The sequence below is a fragment of the Drosophila teissieri genome, chromosome 3R (assembly GCF_016746235.2).
Source record: "Drosophila teissieri strain GT53w chromosome 3R, Prin_Dtei_1.1, whole genome shotgun sequence".
Classification (NCBI taxonomy): Eukaryota; Metazoa; Arthropoda; class Insecta; order Diptera; family Drosophilidae; genus Drosophila; species Drosophila teissieri.
In genome coordinates, this window is record NC_053032.1 from 24,379,107 (window position 1) to 24,399,256 (window position 20,150).

The window sequence follows — 20,150 nt, forward strand, 5'->3', positions numbered from 1 at the left end:
AAGCCAGTGTTGACAACAGAGCGTCATCGCCGGCGCTTATCGATAGTGGCAGCGATAACACAGCGATAACAATTCGGCAGGCTTTACACAGAACGCTCTTTTCTGTAAAAGATTTGGCAATTTATATTTTAAAATTGCAAATAGCCTTGTTTGCAATGTCCGAAAATAATGGTAAGTGTAGCAAAACGAGCTGTAGTGCCAACTGTAACTTAAAGTGGCCAAAAATCGCGAATCTCGTGCCCTTGAAGAGTTAGCCACAAACTGACAAACGAGTCTTGTTTTTTTCCCCCTTGTTTCCAGAAGCGTCAGTCGAAACTAACTGTTTCCGAGGTGGCTTCACCCTGAAGGCTTCGCGCCTGGGCGGTGCTGTTCTGCGCCCAGCAGTGCTGGCCAACAGCAGCGGCTCCAACAATAGTTCCACATCCCCGGCCACTGGGGAAGACAGCGCCCTGCTGAATAATCCGTTTCTGCGCGAGTCCAAGGACGAGGAGGATGACGACGAGGTGGTGGCCACCGGATCCGCGGCAGCCGAGTCCACTGGCGACAAGGAGGACGACGAGGTGGACGAGCGGCCGGATCCGCTGACCAAGCTGCGCAGCAATGGCATTGAGCGTTCCAGCATGTTTGCCGCAGCCAAGAACAATATGCCTCATGTCCAGTCCAGCGGCTTCGTCTTCGGTCAGAATGTGCATGAACGTGTGGTGGCCCCCAATGCGGAACAGGTTACCGCTGAACCGGACGCAGACACGGCGGGCAGCTCGGGATCAGCCCAGGAGGCTGCCTCCTCCTCCACCGCTGCTACGTCGTCCTCGGCGCCATTGCTCTTCTCAAGCGTCATTCAGAACGCTGCCCAGACCACAGAGACCAGCGAGGCCGCTGCCTCGTCATCCATTTGCAGCAGCAGCAATAACAACAAGGAGTCCGCCGAGGCCAAGAGCCTGACGGATGTGGCCCGGGAGTACGAGGAGAGCCGTGCTCAGAAGCGCAAATACGAGGAGGTTGAGACCTTCACCGGCGAGGAGGACGAGATCAACATTATCGACGTGAGCTGCAAGCTATTCGCCTTTCTAAACAGCAATTGGGAGGAGCGTGGTCGCGGCAGTCTGCGTTTAAACGACGCCAAGGACGGTAGGGGCAACTCGCGCGTGGTGTTCCGCACATCTGGCAATCTGCGCCTGCTGCTCAATACCAAAGTCTGGGCCGCCATGGTGGCGGAGCGGGCCAGCCAAAAGTCCCTACGTCTAACGGCCATCGACAACTCTGGCGTTGTCAAGATCTTCCTGGCCATGGGCCGACCGGCGGACATTGCCCAGCTACACAAGGCGCTCAGCGAACGGATTGCCAAGCGCAAGGTCTCACATCCCGAGGAGTGTTCCGTAGAGGAGGCGAAAAACGGCGTCGCCTCTGAGGCAGCGGCTAGCTTGCAGCCGGAGTCGACGACTCACGACGACGATGATGAGGATGCTGCTCCCGGACCGTCGGGTGCCATTTCAGCTGAGGCGGACAGCTACGGTCCGAGTCCCAAGAAGGTGATCGTCCAGCCCGATAGCAGCGCCGATGTACGTGTGCCGCCCGTTGAGGAGGGCGACGAGGATGCCGATGCCGAGGCCGAGGCCAAGGAGTCAACCGATCAGAATTAACCGCCGCTCGCTCTTGTTCTTTTTATACGATTCATACTTGGAGAAATACAACACTCACAACAACCACTAATTAATAAAACGCGCCGTGAATTATTATAAATTAATTATAATAATTTATTAATAATTATTATTATTAAAAATAAAATGAAGTGCTGATTTGTAAACCCGTGAGCAGCGTCTACAAAAGACATTTATCCATTACGCTTTGTGTTTATATTTTTTTTGTTAAAAATGAAAAACCGAAATTAAGATATCGATATCGATCGTACTCGCTCTAATTAAACGTTTTAATTTAGTCACTATACAAACCCTATGTACTACTTTTCGCTTAGCAAATACTTTTTACAAGTTCAGCGCTTGCACTAGTCCTGGTCATAGCTCCACTGACTGGCATCTGGTGTGGATTCCAGCGGATCTTCACACAGTATTCAGTAATATAGGTAGAAAAAAATAGCGTTACGACGAAAAGTACAATCTAAGTGGAAGTAGCAGCAGCAGCATCAGCAGCACCGGATATCGATCAACACATCCTATGCCCTCAGCATTGGCTTGTAGCGAATCGCCGATCTGGAGGACGCTGCTGTTCGGTTCCTTGGCCAGGCCAATCAGGTTATTTATCAAGCAATTTGTGAAACATTCAACTACAAGGTAACACCTAAAGAAATGAGTTGCAACGCCTGGCCTGCACGTTTTAAGAGACTCTATGTACAAAAGGGTAGAAGTCGGCGCCCCTGCAGCGCCCAATCTTAGCTGATGGTGCTGCAGCTGGACACGGTCACGTTGAGAGGATTGTTGGCGCTGCTCACGGCGATGGAGGAACTGCAAGAAAAGGATCACAAGTTAGAATTATAAAGTTTTCAATTGGATTTGGTAGATGTAAAACTTACCGATTGTGGCGCATGTGACTCTTGACTAGATCGCTATTGACCAACGCCGCCATCAGGCTCAATTCACCGGCCATAACCGTGGCGCAGACGATCTGTGCCAGCTTCTTGGCGTTGTCTCCTGGCCGGGTGGCGTGCGCTCCGCGGACACCAAGCATTTCCAGACATGCGCTCTGTCCTGGCAAACCGGTTCCGCCGCCCACGGTTCCCACCTCCAGCGAAGGCATTGTGCAGGTCATGTAAAGGTCCTCGCTGTTCTCCGCCCAGCACTCCATGGCCGTGGAGCAGTTGCTCGAGGTGACATTCTGGGCGGGATCCTGTCCCGTGGCCAAAAAGACGGCGGTCACCATATTGGCGGCATGAGCATTGTTGCCACCAATGCTACCGGCCATGGCGCTGCCTCCCATATTCTTCAGCTTGTTACACTCGACCAGTGTCTTGGCATCCGTTTTCAGCACGGAACGCAGCGTGGCTGCGGAAATGGTACACTCGGTGACCACCCGCTTGCCGCGTCCCTTAATCCAGTTGATGGCCGCCGGTTTCTTGTCGCAGCAGAAGTTTCCACTCAGCGAAATGATCTGCATGTCGGGAAACTGGCGTTTAATTCGACGCAAGGCCATCTCAGCGCCCTTGGACACCATGTTCATGCCCATGGCGTCGCCGGTAATGGCCACAAAACGAATATACAGCTGTGGCCCATCCATGGCAATGTGGCAGTCCTTGAGACGGCCAAAGCGCGATGTAGAATCGAACTCGGTTTTTACCAACTGGTAGTTTACGTCGTTTTCGATCCAAGATTTTGCCTCGGCCGCGCGAGCAACGCTGGGGAATCTCACACACGGTGCCCGGGTCATGCCCACGTCCTCCACGACAGATCGAACACCACGTACGGAGAGCGCTTTGCAGCCACGATTCGTGGATGCTACTAAAGCACCTTCGGTGGTGGCCATGGGCACGTAGTAGGTCTCGCCGTCTAACAGCAGGGGTCCTGCGTAGCCGACGGGAATGGGAACGTAGCCCAGAACGTTCTCACAGCAGGCGTTCAGCACTTTGCGGTAGTCAAAGTGTTCATAAGGCAAGACATCCAGACGACCGACCGGCATTTTGGCACGACTGGCGATGATCTGGCGGCGGATTCGCACACCCCGCTCGGGGTCGTCCAGCACAGATTCGATTTTGTAGAGTGGGCAGTGAGTGCCACCGGCATGGACAATGGACACAATCTCCTCGTCACTCAAGGACGCTGGTCCACTGCCATCTTCAGTGGAGTTCAGTATATCAAGGCATTCCTGAATTGGGCGTGGTGGCCGTTTTGGACCCACCAGTCGGTGGCGCAGAGGCAGCAGCTCCGTCTGCGTCGAAGCATTGGCCGAACTCTGCTCTTCGATGGTAAATAAAAGTTTGCGGGCTGCAGTTGGAATCTCCGCATCCTTTTCCTGTTCATCCTGTGCTTCCTCAATTGGTGTGGTTTGTGAAGCCTTGGCGGCGATGGCCACTGGACCCGATTGACGCAGCTGATCCGGCAGAGGATCACGATTATCGAAGCAAATAAACTTAACTACCAATGCGATGAGAACAATTGAGATTACTATGTGATCGGCACTCATGGTCAGCCACCTGGAAAATATTATGTTATGTTATTTGGTCAATGAATGGGTTTCAAGTTTTTGAAACTCACTTGATGATAATGTCGGCGATTTCGGCCGATTCCGTGCGATTATTGCTCACATTCAGACTGAGCGTGGGTGTCAGCGTCTTGTCCACGGCATCGTAGTCGCTGCCGGAGAAAGCCACCCGGCTGTAAATGTGCACCGCCATCAGGCCAGTGGTCATGATCAGCTTGACGCGCTGCAGCACGGGATTGGCCTTCTGCTCCTCCTCGGTTAGCGACTTAAGGAGCAGCGAGCCCTTCGCCTTCTCACGCACCACAGACATATCGACGCCGGAGCGGGACAGATCGAAGATTAGCGACAGGCAGGCGGGATAAAAGGTCATGAAGACCACATAGTTGACCAGCACCGAGAGCACGGCAAACATGCAGAGCACCTCCAGGCGCTGTACACCCGACAGTGTGCCCACGCCCACCAGCAGCACCTCCACAATTGTGTCCAGGGAGATGGCCGGTCCCAGGAGCTCCAGTCCCCGTGCAATGTTCTGCGTCACCTCCGCTTGGTTACTGCCCGATAGCGCCAGCTGCGCCAGACGGCCAGAGTTGGATAGGTCGATGACCAGCAGCAGGAAGAACAGGGCGTCCCTGAAAGTTGATTGAAGGCGTGTTTAGTTGTGCATCTAATTAGCATATTTAGTTTTCTTTTACGTCAGGAATTTAAAAACTAATGAGCATTAGTTCGCATATTTTGAAGGGATTTTTAAATGTTACTCACTTCAGTTCGGAGATGTCGCTGCCCAGGAACTTGATGATGGCCGTCGTGAAGATGAAGCTGGAGAAGACCGTGAAGAGGCCGGCGATGCCTGAAAGAGACGGCGAGATGAGTCGGAGTCGCATTGGTGGACGGAGGTCGAATCGTTTAGAGCGCACGTGAGAAATGCCAGGGAGCTGCGTTTGGCCGCCTTCAGGTTGCTACCTGCTACTGCTACCTGCCCCACCTCTAAAATCTTGGCCAAACATTCCAGTCTTGTGTGGTTTGCGTTTTTCCCAGCTTATTTTTGTTTTTTTTTTTGGGGGGGGCCATCAAAATAGTTCGGGGGATGGGTACAAACAATGCCGGTGGACGTTCTAACCACTTTGGTCAACACACGTGCCTCCCCCCAAAACGAATCGGCGGCCCCAGAGTGATGTAATTGCCTTAGTCTCAGCACTCACCCAGCACATATTTGGATCCCAGGCGATGGAGGCGGCTGAACTGGTAGTAGCAGTACAGCACGGCCGTGCAGCGCACGATGGTCATCAGGATAACGTCGGCTGCATTGTACTCGGCCTCCAGGCCATCACAGGACTGGCTCCATCCGTGGCAGGGCCTGTGCCGGCTGGAGGTGGCCGAGGCGCCCATAGACGGCGGTGGTATGGCACCACTTGCTGCAGATCCAGCTCCAGAGCCGGAGCCACCACCGGCGGCGGCAGCTGATGCGGTGGCTGTGCCCAGTCCGCTATTCGCGTCCAGGGTGTTGTTCTTGTCCACCGTGAGCATGCAGGCCGTGATGGTCAGCAGGGCCACGATGACCTCCCAGGGATGCGAGGCGCAGAACTCGCCGTGGGCGCGAAACAAACGTCCTATCATGGCTGCGGCGCGTCCGAATCCCGTCCAGATCTGGCCAATCTTGGCTGGCTGTGGAGTACGAAAGAAACATGGCAATAAGCCGCCTGTCAGTTAACACACTTCTCACTGGGTTTTCTCAATTACCGAGAGCGGTCACCCTTTTATGTAGTTTATCTCATATTTTTTGTTGTTTTTTTAGTTATTCAACCCAAGGACATTTGAGGCCAGGATGCGGGCCAGGCCAGTCAACTTTTGTGCGCCACATAATCAAGGCAGCAATGGGAAAAAGGGGCAGTAGGCAAGGGGAATGGCGAGTTAACTATATCAACAGGGGGAAAAACATATCGATTTAACTGTTGACACATTCACAGACCCGCAGGCTCTGGCGATAAAGACGACCCCTTGGCGGCAAAAGGAAACGGCGAAACACGTTATTACACTAAGCGGATTTGCACGGGCTGCGTGTCCTTGAGTTCTGGCACGCCTCAATTCCCATCTCCCAGCTCCCGCCTCCCAATCGCCAGCATTTCCACCATTCCCATGCGATGCAAATCCATGATTGATAGTTTAAGCCGGTCCAAGTTCCGCATGCCGGCAGAGTTCGCGACCGGCTTAATTAAGCCATTGGGCAATCTGGACGGACGATCGCTCGCTCGCCCACCACGTGCTCGGCATAAAAAGTGGCCAGCTCCAGACTATCCATTCAAACCTGATGCTACAAATACAAATACCACTACTACAACTGCTACTGCCCCCCAGTTAGACAACGCGCCATAAATATTCAAAAGAGTCCCGCCCAACAAATGCGCTGCGCCGGCGCACAGTCTCTTTTTCGGAGCGACCGGACGACTATCTGGCGTCCATAAACAATGTTTTACATTTTGTTGTAAAAAAGAGAAAATAAACAAATAAATATGCTAAATAAATCAAATGCCACTTTGGCACGCCAAGAGGCGACGCTGGATTCCGGCGATTTACGAGTGCGAGTACCAGCACCAAAGTGACTGAGCATTTTGTAATCTGAAGCCTGGGAGGCCATAAACCATCACCAGCACTCAGGGAACGAGCATCCTTTTCGGTCTTTATGGGATGCAGCATACACTGGCAGGAATTTACCTCCCAAAAGGGATTGGTATCTAAAAGGGCAACCATTAGGGAGACAGAAAAATACTTACAAAGGTCTTGATAACATTACTTATTTGTTAGATTGGATAATCTTTACTCTTTTAAGAATGCTGTGTTTTAAAACTCTTTTAACAGAATTACGTTCTCAATATCCTAGCAAGTCTTAGTTCTTTATTTTCTAGCAGCCCTACTATAAACCTATATTATTAATGGAGTACAAAAAGTGCATCTGCCGAAAAATTCCACTCTGAAGTTTCCCTTGCAGTTAGAGGCAAACTGAAAGATCGAGTAATGATTTTTATTGACTCAAAAGTTGCACGTCAAGGGCCTCCAGTGTGAGCCAGTAAAGCCTCCAAATGCGATCGTTAAAAGTGCAAAGCATAAACAATTCCTCAATATACAAAAACGGAGCAACAAATGTGATGTTTCCCTCACTCACTGGATGTGGCTCAAATGGAAGACCCGCGAATGGCCGGCAATTGTTGGGTTATTTTTGGTAGGTGTTTTATGGCGAAAATCGGAGGAGGGGTTTCCCGGTGGCCAAAGGCCAGGGCTGCGAGTGGGTGTGGATCAAGATCATAATCCTCATGGAGCAGTACATGTGTGTACATGTCAGAAATCGAGTGTAAAGTTATCATATGTTTGTCTAAGCAAAATTCTCAAGGGGATTTTAAGTAGGCGCCAATTCCGTGGAACAATCTCCATTCACTGCGAAAAATATTCTGTGCAAGCACGCCTCGAAAAATAATTGAAATGTGTGTGAAATTTTCGAATGTCGTTTTTCGATTCTTAGTTTACTTACAAATTTATTTACAAACAATTTTGAATTGGCTTGGCCCGAGGAATAACTCAAATAGTGTCAATTTCATTCAAACAATTACAAAATATTGTGAAACACTTTCTATTCATATTTATAGAAGAGCTAATGAAACCACACGTATTATGCAGCTGAATATTTTGACCTAACTTGCAATTTCCCAAGCGGTTTTCCTGTTTTTCTGGTCTAATTTTTCCTCAATTTCCTGCTTTGGACCTCATTGAAAACAATTGAACTGATGATGCGGAGTCGAAGTCAAAGCGCATTTTGCACTAGAACAAAGTTCCACAGTGCCCGATGTTGATTATTTGCCATCAAAGGTCCATCACATGGGTGTGAAAAACACGACAGGAAACCCAATGGAGTGCGGACTGCACCCTGTGATCTTACCGAGAAATCGTATTGGGAGCGGGTGTGACGTAAATGCAGAGTTGGAATTGCCAAAGCACAACGAGAAATTATACAAATTTTTCATTTTCATTCAAATGTTTATTCTCGCTCGCTGTTTTACAACCGAAGTAGCGGGGAACAACAATTAACGAGGGCGCCGCTAATATCTGTTGAATGGCGAAATGTTTAAATTTAGCCCCAGAACGTCCGAGTGCACGAGCAGCAGGAAAAAGCAACTGAAATCCGGAGAAATAGAAGAAAACCGTATTCGTTCTTCTCGTTTTTTTTTGGGGGGCAAGGACGGCGGGCCAAGGGGCGCGAAGACCTTTTCATTTGGCAACAAACGCTTCGGCGTGTGAGTGTGTGCGTAAGAGTATCTGTGTGTGCGCCTGCATTGTTTTGCATACTTTTTCGTTTACATTTGAAAGCACTCGCCGAACGGATGTTGCGGCCGACCTCAACCTTATGGCCATAGAAAACAATCGTGGAGCATAGAGGAGGATTTGGGCTGGGGAATAACTACCAAAATAAATAAATGTATTCGAAAGCGAGAAAAATGTGTAAGTACAATCGCGGCGATTCAACGATGACGCCTAAGCAGCTGATAAGAAAACACAAATAGCAATACCGAAATAACAAAAGTGAGTATCACTCGAGCAAATCGCCACTGAAACATTTGTTCTGCAAGTAGATATCCAAAAATAAAGGCGTGACTTTATTTTAGCTCAGTTTTAATCTAAAATAACCAAGGTAGGAACTTCTTAACATTATCTAAAACAATTAAAGCTGCTATTTGCATAAGATGAACATTTGTGGGGCACACATTTTAAATTATTTCTCGGAAAAGCAGCAGCTACATTTATATATTTTAATTGTATTGCTGTTCTGTATTCCACCCAACTCTTCTGTCAATATTATTCTGCATAAATAATAAAAGTTGTTAAACTTTCGTGGGGATTATTACTTATAAGTAGCTGTGGAAGGAGGCATCACCCTCGAGAGAAATTCTTTAGAGACCCCGGCAAAGAAACAGGGGTAAAACCCAAGTGCTTTGGGGACCCAATAAAACCGAAATTCTGCGAAAATATCGAGCGACGCGTGCAGCATTTGCATTTCCCAAAATTGAACTGGCGGCAGTCACTTCGCCAATCCCAATTAATATGCCCAATGGGTACTGTGGGTGTGGATCCAATTGTCGGGCTACCCAGAAATCAGAAAAGGGGAGATCGCGATGCGTCATTGTATGTCTTAGTTCTACTCTTCTTTTTTTGGGGAGCGAGTAAATGGGTTTTCCGGGAATCTTCGGCTAACAGCATGTTTATTTATGGTTGCGGAAATTTTCCATATAATTTGGCTTTGTTATTGCACAAATTTTCTGGTAATTAACACGCCAGAATTTAGCACAAAGATGCTAAGAGATGAAAGCCCTGACTGACTTAATTCAATCAAGTGATTAGGACTTTCCCCTTAAGTAGTCAGAAAAAAAAGGAAGAAAGTATTAAAAGTGTGCCTGAATTCTTCTAGGTGAACACACGTATTTTTCTGGCTAGCATCTAAAATATTTGTATATATTTCCTTCAATTTATTTTCGCCTACTGCACCGCATGCAAATTATTGCAATTAACGCCTCTGATTTATGGCTGTTTGTTGTTATTTGCTGGTTATGATATGATCGACATGAGTAAAAGTTTGGACTTTGATTTAAACAAAACCAAATTCGAGAATGCCAAAAGTCCAGTACTTTCCCAAGGCATTCAGTCGCACTTGTTTATGTGCTTTTCCGCACAAGTGTTGGATTCGACAACAGATTCGTACAGTTTGTTTATTATTTGGGCAAAGACCATCGGGCATATATAATCTGCTCTTGGCCAAAGTGAATTTGGCAAACTTGCCACCTGTATACCGTGCAAAGTTCCAAGTGAAGCCAACTCATCAGGAGGAATAATCTCCAATATAATGAATCAGAATACGAGGCAGGTTCCAAGCCCCCTCAATTTTTGGGGCGGAGAAATGGAGGCACACTCGACGTGGCCATGCATTAATTTATCCAATTAATATTTAGGGGCTCTAACGGCATTTTATGGATTAAGTTATTTGCTTTCACTTATATAACAGCAATGTGTGCCTTAAAAACACTTATTTTTCACTGCCAAACGAGGAGTAGAATATTTATCATTTTTAAAGCGTTTTTCAAAGAACGCTTGTGGTATTTTTATTAAAAATGCATAACTGACACTTGGCAATAAATAAGTAAATGAACCTGGATGGTTTGGCTAGAATGCATTTGGTTTTTAATTGTTAATAAAATGTTTATGATAAGTATGCACACACAGAAGACTTCTTCTGCGTTTGGTATATCAATATTTCATGGGCTTAAAAGAGGTTTAGTTTTCTCAAATGATATTTATGATATATTTATATTTAAGTATCTAGAGAGACTGAGCAGAAGTATTAAAGTAAGCTATGTCATGTCCCACTGTAAAGATACAAGAACTGATTGCCTCAGGAACCGGACGGATGTGCAGATGTATCTTCTCTGCGTAGCCGTCGAGTCTGGAGATCTTCAATCTTGCAACTTGTTTTCCGCCTCGTTTCTCCACAAATCGTTGGCTAGAAGGCAATAAAGAGCGTGAGTCATGTGGCCACTTGTTCTACTTCTTTTCTGATCACACTTGATAGTCCAGTGGTAGTAGCTAATGGTCGTTGGCGAGGATTGTGACTCATTCGGCAGGGCTAAAACCATTTGCGTTTAGTGCAAGTGGCGTGGGATTGGGGGCAACTCATTACCAGCGGTTGCCAGTTGATGTTGCAAGATTGATAAGGCACACATAGATCACAAACTGGCGCACACGAAAAGGGGTTAAACGGGATTGATGGGCCAGTGCTGCGGAAAGTGGCCCCATTCGGCTCGATAAGATAGGAAAAACAAGGTCAAAGTCAGAATATTAACATGGATATTTACTATGCAGATCGCATAGTAGATTCATACTGACGTTGTTAATTTAGGCACTTTACTCGCTGTCAATGGCCAAATTCTTATCAGCCATTGGCAATCGATGGAATGACCACCCCCGGATATTCACTAAAAGCCAAATCGAGTTCGAAAAGCAATCAGAAACACTTGCCACGTAGATTAATGCAGACATCGGATGATAAGAAGGCGAAAACATTTTCCATTCAACTTCGGGGGAAATGAAGAAAACAATCTAAAACACTTTTTAAAGCATTTTTTCCGCTCGCCAGCAGTTTTTGTGTAATTTACAAGTTGCCAAACAAAAAGTAAAAGTTGTCGCGTGAGGCACAAATAAATAAATTAATAAAACGACAAACTCAAACGGCGATGAGAAGAAAAAAACAGTTTTACTTTCTACCAAATATGCGAATGCTGCTAATTTGTATGCATGTGAGGCGGGCCAAAAAAAATACAACAAAAAAACCTGAAACAAAAAAAAAACAGAAAAAAACCTTAGGAAGTCTTTAAAAAACAGTTGTGTTTTTCGAGCGAAACAATGGCAAAGTTAAACAAAGTAAAACCCACAGACTTTGCACATCAAAAGATTTCTTTTCAGCCTGTTCTCCAGCAGCAAAGGGAAAACTTTTACAAGCTCTTGGATTTCGAATTGAAAAAAGTACTTAAATCAAAGTTAAAACTTCAAATTAATTCCTTGGCCGCTCCTTCAGATGTTTCGATGTTACGATGCTGAGACTGACATGTGTCAATAGACTATGTTAATCAGGTGCTCCAGCATCGCGATATCATCGCCATCACCATCTCCATCTCCATCGGCATCAGCATCTCATCCCCTTGGCCAGCGCTTGACATTGACCCACTTAACGGTTGGTCCATCGATTCGCGTTGACCACAACGCCGTTAACCATCCAAAGAGCTACCAAAAAACCAAATAAAACCAAAAAACCGAACCAAAAACGCTGCGAGGCTAAAACCGGAACCGTTCGCAATGAAATAGAAAGTTTTGTCTTTTTTTTTTTGGGGCTTCATTCAGCCGTCATTGCTTTAAAATGGGAAGAAACCGAGGGCTTGGGTTTGGCTACGCAAACTATGGAAATTTCAATATAAACTTTGATAGAATGCGGTTGAGAAACTATGCACGAAATTTCATAAATTCCCTCCAAATTAGAAACTACAAAGGGTAGGATATAATTTGTTTACATATCGGAATATCTCTGGTTTTGTAGCGCCCTTACATAATAACAATGCAAACTGTAGAGATTATAGATCTTATCAGTTTAACAATATGATAAAGATAACAGATATTATATTATTTACATAAATATATCTTTATTTTGTAGTTATTTTTTACTCACAAAGCAAAGCTAGGCACGCAGATGTAAAGTAAACGACCTTATGGAGGCAACTTAACATAGTTAATGACTACAAAATGCTTTAGTGGAATTAAGTCTGCTCTTGATGGCTTCTGTTTCCCCATTGTATTTTAATTAATGATATTCAACCGCTTAATTGTTAACATCCCTTGAAATTCGTCCTTAAGCTGAAGTTCTTCAAGCCTATTAACTTCCCAGCCCTGAATACGAATATTATTTCCTGGAAACACGTTGATGTTGTCAGGTATTGAACGAGAATTAATTTCATATTCATTTGATGCAAATACTTTCCGAGTATTTAGGATTGCCACATTTGAAATACAAAGTAAATGCATCTGCGTGGCAGCTTCTGGCTTCTTGTGGCTGGCTAATCGACATTTTCGGTGTCGGCACGTGCAGGCAACAACTTGGCATTACATTTGGCGTTAAATCGGCTGCATATATTATAAATAATATTAAGTATTTCAGTGCTGGCAGCCAGCTAATTGGTGAAGCCCGCCGGCATCACCATCGTTGTGGTCGCGATCCGGTTAATTGCCCATTAACATGACTGTTGCGCCTGCGATCGCGAGTCGAGAAATAAGCCAACCTTTGTTAACAAATTAAGCAATCCAAGCTATTATTAAATAAACCATAATTGAAATGCGCCGCCATAGGCGATGTTTTGGCCAAGGTTTTGTTTGTTTTTTATTTGCCAATGCGTCGGTCGCATCCCCAGTTTCAGTTGTCTGAGACGCGGCGATTCGCAATCACGCTAAGTAAAGCTGCCTTCATGCTCGGTTTGCCATTTGGCCAAAACCAAAACCAACACAAACAAAATGCCAACAAAAAACATTAAAGAAAAAACGTCTGAAAACACGGCAATTCTAATCACAGCGACACCCACATCATTATGTCTCGGATGCACACACATCATCATTAGCATTAGGCTCTATCTGAATCAGAATCAGTATCTGAATATGTATCTGCATCTGAATCGCAATCGAATTGGGAATGGAAAGGAGAAGGGTTATCATCATTGCCTGTCATCTGCCACATAAGCGCTCGTAAAGTGGGCAACTTTGGTTGGCTGCCTCTGCTTTCTGGCAGCTTGTTGCAAATTTGAATTTTAATTCGACCTTCGGCAAAGAAAGGGAAAAAGGGGAAAGGCATTTTTATCGCCGCTCCGCCGGTTCTCTGATGTTTGCCGGATGCAATTTCAATTTCCAATCACAGTCATATTACACGGCTTCATGGATTACATGCCGAGATAGGGGCAAAAACCAAAAACGAAAGAAATGAAAACGGAGGGAGGGAGTTCTCCACCGCCCACTCATTTCCCCTGCAATTTCCGCGCCTCCCGATGCCCGTTTTTTTTTTTTTTTTTTTTGTGGCAAACAGAAATTGATTTGAGTTGCTTCGGTGCTCACATGGTGAGTGTGTGATTTTCCGCCATGCGGGTAGCTCGAAGAGTTCTCGACCTTATCAAGCATACACTCTACTATCAGTTCTCGATGACCGAAATCAGCAGGTTACCCAGAATAAATCAATTGGATTAATGCGAAAGCACTGGCAATCAAAAGTTTCCCAAAGTGAATCATGTCCGTGAATTCAGATCGTTTCCACTGAAATGACATTGATGATGAGATAAATGGTAAATAGATCGCCAAGTGCAAATCATCGTGTCAGCGAAAGTGTGAGATATTTCGTGTTGGGAAATAAATTGTACGGCCAACGGAAACCTTAATGTGTAATAACTTATTGGTACGTGATGATGGCGATGGAAAATAAGCAGAAATCTGCAACAATTTGGCAAACAAATAGCGTAACTATAAACTGCCAGAATAATTTTCATTCATTAATATTTTCGCTTGCACTACGTCAAGCGATTAATTATAAGAGAGCAAAACGTATTTTGGGTATATGTACAAGAAGTATTTTACAATAACAAGATTTTTATAGATTCATGGCATATATAATATTATAGCAATACGTATTGAATTGAATTGGAAAATACAAAGTAGTGATTTTCTTAACAAAATTAAAGAACCGAGATAAGAAGACAGCCAATGCAGGATTAATAGAAAGCATCGACTTAAAGAAGGGAAAATGAATCAGTAGCATACATGCCAATCTTGTTCGATTTTAGCTAAGCACACATCATTAATTTATAAGTCCTGTCTTCCAGCCGATAATCCATTTATAATCTGATTAATAGCCAGCCCACATATGTATGTACATATACATCCATGTTTGTTTTTACAACCTTATCTGCGGAATATCCGACATCGCCGAAGATTCCCCAACCTCTCAACCAGCAAAATGCGGCGCATTATGGGAATTAATTAAATCGAGGCACACGAAGAGAATGTTATAAATTGCACAAATATTTTCCTCGTCGCTGGAAAGACCTCGCCAATAATAATGGCCTGACTTTGAAGTTTGATTATATACCCAGTGTGAGGGTCGCCAAATGTCTTCCCACCGGCAGAACTCGGCGAACCAACAGCCAACAGCCAACAACCAGCAGCTAACAACTAACAATCAACAAACAAACGGCGAGTGGAGATTCAACACGTTGCGGCTGCGTTTGTGCAATATTTGCCAGACCTTTTGGTAAAAGGCCGTTTGCTCCAAGTACGCGTGATTGGTTGTCATAGGTTCCTCAGTTCCTCGGTATCTCAGTATCTCAGTTTCTCGGTTCCTCACAGCCGAGAGTTTGGCAAACAAAAGGCGATTAGAGAATAAGTCGCTTCGGTTAATGTAATTATGGGCGTTTTATTGGCTGGGCCAGGGGATCGCAGCAAAGTGCCACAGCCCGGCTTCTGCATTGCTCAAATATTTGGTTCGCTTGCAACGTCGTTGCTCAAAGTTTGTTTGACCGGCGTAAATAAACAACGTGCCTAGCCATGGGTGGCGACAATAAAAATCACGACACACAGCCAACAGCCAACAGCCACAGAAACAACATGCTGCTTAAGCTGCTAGTGCAACACGGCAAAAAAAGAAGCTATAAAAGAAATCTTTTATTGAAGAGGGCAATGTAGCGAAAGATAGAAAACCATATGAAAAAGTTAAGTAGTAAACCACATGTTATTGCAAAGTTACTGTTTCTTTATCATAATGCAAGTGCAATACTTTGAGGATTAGATAAATAGACATAACATTTAGATAGCTGAATTATTATTATGTTCAATTTGGCTATCATTAAACAAGTTAAAGCACCCACCACATTTTGGGCGCAGTGCAGTGGCAACATGAGCATGTGGCAAACAGCATGTGACATAGACAACTTGGCAGCAGTTGCATCCGCCCCGAACTTGGCCGGCTGGCAAGTTGGTTATGCCATAAACCAATGCGTAAAGTTGACGCATTTTACCTGCGTTACGCTTTGTTTCGAACGGATCCAATCCGATGCGATGCGATCCAATCGGATTGGATTGGTGGTAGTGTTGCGTCGTCTGGCAGCCGTTGCCATTAAGAGTCATCAGCATTCAAGGCGGTCAACTACGAATTCGGAGTGCCAATTGCTTGGTTCGGCGAGTTTTCGTTTACGTGTCGCACTAAAACGGGTTGGGGACCCAAAGACTCTTAAAGACTCCCAAAGACCTGCAATTGCAGGTGGGAAAGACTGAAGCTCTGGCTAAAATCGCAGTTGGTAGTTGCAACGGTTTTCTTGCTACTACGCCACTTGCCACTTCTGAACCCTGAACATGAAAATGTTGACTGGTTTTTCTTCATTGGCGACCTCAATTTACAACAACAACACAGTAACTGCACACAAGTCCAGAAATAAAATGAAAAGTTGTGGCCCCTGTCAGTTTTGATCGAGGAGTTATGCAAAACTCAGCATGGCTTCATCTGGCTCTTTGAAGACTTGTCTTTACTTTTTACTCAATAACCATCAACTTGAGCTCAGTTTCGTTGTGATGCAATCTCCTTAATTAATGGGTATTTAAGTGCCTTGAGATAGATGACTTTAAGATTGTTGCAAGTCAATTAGGAGTAAGAAATCGATTTGGTTTAGTGGGTGAAAAAGTCGTTCTTTTGCGAGCGAAAACTTTGCGCTTCGGTCGTTTTAATTGGTTAGTGGACCCAAAACACATGCTGGTGCCTCAGTTTTCATTAGTTTCGGTTGCAGCAACATCTTCGCCTTGTTTGCTTCTTTTTTTTTGGGCTCTAATGCGGGCCTAATAAACATAAACTTTGATATGTTTATGCCAGAAGTGCGTGCTGGTTTCGTGAGATGCTGGTTTTGTTTGTATTTGCATGCGGTTGGTCGGTCGGGTTGGCTTTTGTTTGCATTTGCGTTTGTGCTTGTGCTTGAGCCGGAGATATTTGCATTTCAAAGTGAGTCCACAACCCAGACTCAAATCAAGGGGGCCCTTGGGGGTAGGGACTAATTCGAGCCGATTGAACATCGATTTTATAGCCCCATTTTTTGTTTTCGTTACGACCATCCGCAACAAAGGGTTTCGCATCTGGCCTTCGTTGGAAGTTGGCCTGAAGCGGCGGAAATGTGTAGCCATCAATGTGCAATGTGGATGTGGATGTGAATGTGGATGGCTTGGCTTTGCAATAGCGCTTGAAGGTGATCGGAAAAAGAGGCAACGACGATTTCCAAAGTCATGCTCTCAATACCAGAAATCAATGGGGGTGGAGATGTAAATACCTAAAATACCCGCCGACTACACTCGGGAAAAATAAAAGCATATTTCAGATATCTACATTTATTTCATGAAATCATAAATAATAATTTACGGTGTTTTTGAAACTTCTATTCAATATTCAATGCTATATTTTAAATGTACTTTTTTTTTTGTTGTCATTAGAAAACTGTTTCTGCGGGTTTACTCATCGCTCGGCGATTTGGCATCGCAATTTGCCAGAAATAACCACAATTATGCTTGCCATGATGACGATGATGATGAAATTGCAGGCTGAAAACCGCGCACGCGTTTTGCATGCGACTTGGCGCGCGTTTAGCTAATCGCGCAATCTGCGGACGGGCGGACAGACTCACGTACGCAGGCGGGCGGCACATGACCAATTTCAGTGGCCAACACGAAGAGCAGGAGGTGCAGATAGGCCAGCCCAGGCGGTGCGAAAGAGAGAGAGAGAGACAGCAGATACAGCGTACTGCGCATGCGTGCGGTTTAAAACGCGTGCAAGTCGCGCGCGCTTTTGCAGGTGGCGGAGAAAGTTACCAGCACTGAAACCACTTTTTTTCGGTCCGTCGCTGCTGCCTGACTATTGTTGCTGCTGCCCAAACTACATTGGCTTACATATATATATACACATACTTCTGGTACAAAAAAAAAAAAAAATAAATAAAGAAAAGAAACGAGAGAGTAAAATGCCAGGCCATAAAACCGAAAAAGAAGCGCGGCCAGCGTTAAATGAAAATAAATTTGTTTAAAAAACCAAATCAAAGTTGGGCAAAGCCAAAGTCGCGCGGCGGTGAGAGCAAAAGTTATGAAATCGCCGCCAATGGAATCCCATATCGAATTGGTATCAATGAATTTACAGTGCGGGTCAAGTTGATAGCAGCACTAAGGAAGAATTGGGTATGGGGGAATTCCAACGTAGTAGCCAGTTACAATATATATCATTATATACAACCATTGATGGATGCATGAATGAGCTGCTTTGTAGCATGATCTATTTGAGTGTTGACATTGACGAGACTGACTGCAGTATGCTATAACTATAATTTCGATCTCGGCTGTCTGCGCAAGAGCTTGGCACAAAAATCGAGTGTGAACACAACAGAAACCAAGCCAAGCCAAACCCAAACTCTTTCGCAACTCTTGGCGCCCCGAGCAACTGGATTGGCCTGTAATTGAATAATATTACTACTCACTCGGCTGGCGGGCGCAGCAACAGCAGCAGCAACAAAAACTGAGCAGCAAAATGCAATGAAACCAAAAAAAAAACAAGGAAGCGGCAATGCACTTGACAAAGCTGCTTCACTTGTTGCAGCAGTTTTATGGTTTATGTTTTTCTACATCATTTTTATTTTTTGTTGTTGTTTTTTTTTTTGTTGGTTTTTGCTTTTGTGGCCACTGCATCGGCGGCGACTGTGTGGCATGTTTCACTTTTGCTTTTAATAGCCAGATGCTGTTGCTGTCTGTCGACTGAGACGGAGATGAAGATGAAGTCGTCATCCGACGGCGTTTTTTTCGGAATTTGTTTTGGATTTTTGAAATTGCCGCTCTTCACATAACCGTAATACGCCTTCAGCCGGTTTTTATATATACCATACATACAGATCTCTATAGGTATATATGTATATAAACATATATATTTAGTTGTGTATCGCGTCTGCATTTCTGTCGCTGCCAGATGTCGCCCATTTCGATTTTTGGTGAATTGGTAAAGTGGGGAACAGGCCAAGGAAATCAACTGCCATCGAGAAAGTAGTAGTACTTTCTTTCTACCAAAAACGCACAGTGGCGTCAGGAAATGAAACGAAATGTTGACAGCGCAGCAGGATGTTACAGTAAACTCCTGCCGATTTGGTTCAAGTGGGTTTTTCTACGCGGAAGGATGCGCCAAATATGTGACATCTGTGTAATGTTAGTTAAAAAGCAGGCATTGACTCTAAAATGCAGTACTATTGGTTTATATTACATATAAAATATACAAATTTTGAATCTTCTACTTCAACTGAGTTTTGGTTTCAAATTCTCCATCAGCTCGAAAGTAATCTAATTATCTTTTCTTTACCCCACGTTCCTGTGCTCAAGTGGCTTTTGCCTTCGAAGAGAAAGTTGTCCCACATGTGTTCCCACTGCAGGCCAAGAACTTTTAATAGACGGCGACGTGTTGCCCACCGAGTGATAAGATTGGGGAGCCCCAATTGCATAACTGTCTACTAACCAAATAATTGGATCCAATGTGCAACCAATTATGTTGTTCTTCATGGAAACACGATCGTATCCAATGGGAACCAACTGGCCAATCAGTAGGGTGTATGCTTCTTGGAATTTTGTCGCCAAAGAAGGGGAACCTCATCGAGGAAGAGTGGTGACCCCCAAAAAGTCGAAAATAGAACCCAGAACTAACCTTGCTTTTCGACGAGGAATCGATCGGTTGCTTGGAGATCGACAATGGTTGACAAATGGTTGACACGCGCCTTAGTCCACAAAAGAAATGCTAATGAGGATCTCTATGGTGGAGTGCGGTTTCCAGTTGGTTTCCAGTTGTGGGCGCTAACTAGTTCTTTTCAGTTTGTCAACTTTCTGCGAGCGAATCCACATAGTTTCTTGCACGACGCGTTGTTTGGCTTACATTTATATAACCACTAATTGCGGCACTTTCGTTCGCGAATTTCGATTTCTGCTTTATTTGGCTAACAAATTGTTAAATGTGCAAAACATACGGAAACTCTACGTTTTCGTTATCTTTTCATTTCTTTTTTTTTGCTGCAGGGCGCACACTCGATTTGTTGTATTTGTGTTGTTGGCAGTGCGGCTGTGGCCCGGTTAAATATCGATATTCTCGAGGATCGGGCTAACTGGCTAGTTGGCTGCGCGGCGACTTTCTGCCAAGGCAAATCCTGGCGTGCGGAAATATAAACTGTTTAGCTGCGAGCTCCAAAACGAATTGAATCGCTGTTTCTTCCGCGTACACAACTTCACGCAGAAACAGCTGTTTGCCAAGTATGACCAGATGGCGAATTTTACATAAAACTAAACCTCATAGATATCGATAATTGGCAGCTGTCCTTATCGAATAAAAAATCGAGTAG

The 20,150-nt window shown here is 45.0% G+C and overlaps 2 protein-coding genes across 2 annotated transcripts; one reads left to right on the top strand and one right to left on the bottom strand.

Annotated features, from left to right (window-relative positions):
* Positions 1 to 17: 17 nt before the first annotated feature.
* On the top strand, positions 18 to 1,841 carry LOC122619199 (ran-binding protein 3). Its single transcript, XM_043795959.1, has 2 exons — positions 18 to 171; positions 301 to 1,841. The coding sequence occupies exons 1-2, from the start codon at positions 156 to 158 to the stop codon at positions 1,638 to 1,640; spliced, it is 1,356 nt and encodes a 451-aa protein (XP_043651894.1). The 5' UTR covers positions 18 to 155; the 3' UTR covers positions 1,641 to 1,841.
* LOC122619196 (3-hydroxy-3-methylglutaryl-coenzyme A reductase) lies at positions 1,731 to 20,047 on the bottom strand. Its single transcript, XM_043795956.1, has 6 exons — positions 19,466 to 20,047; positions 5,349 to 5,811; positions 4,909 to 4,996; positions 4,203 to 4,778; positions 2,528 to 4,141; positions 1,731 to 2,459 (listed from the first exon to the last, which is right to left on the bottom strand). The coding sequence occupies exons 2-6, from the start codon at positions 5,761 to 5,763 to the stop codon at positions 2,387 to 2,389; spliced, it is 2,766 nt and encodes a 921-aa protein (XP_043651891.1). The 5' UTR covers positions 5,764 to 5,811; positions 19,466 to 20,047; the 3' UTR covers positions 1,731 to 2,386.
* Positions 20,048 to 20,150: the final 103 nt, after the last annotated feature.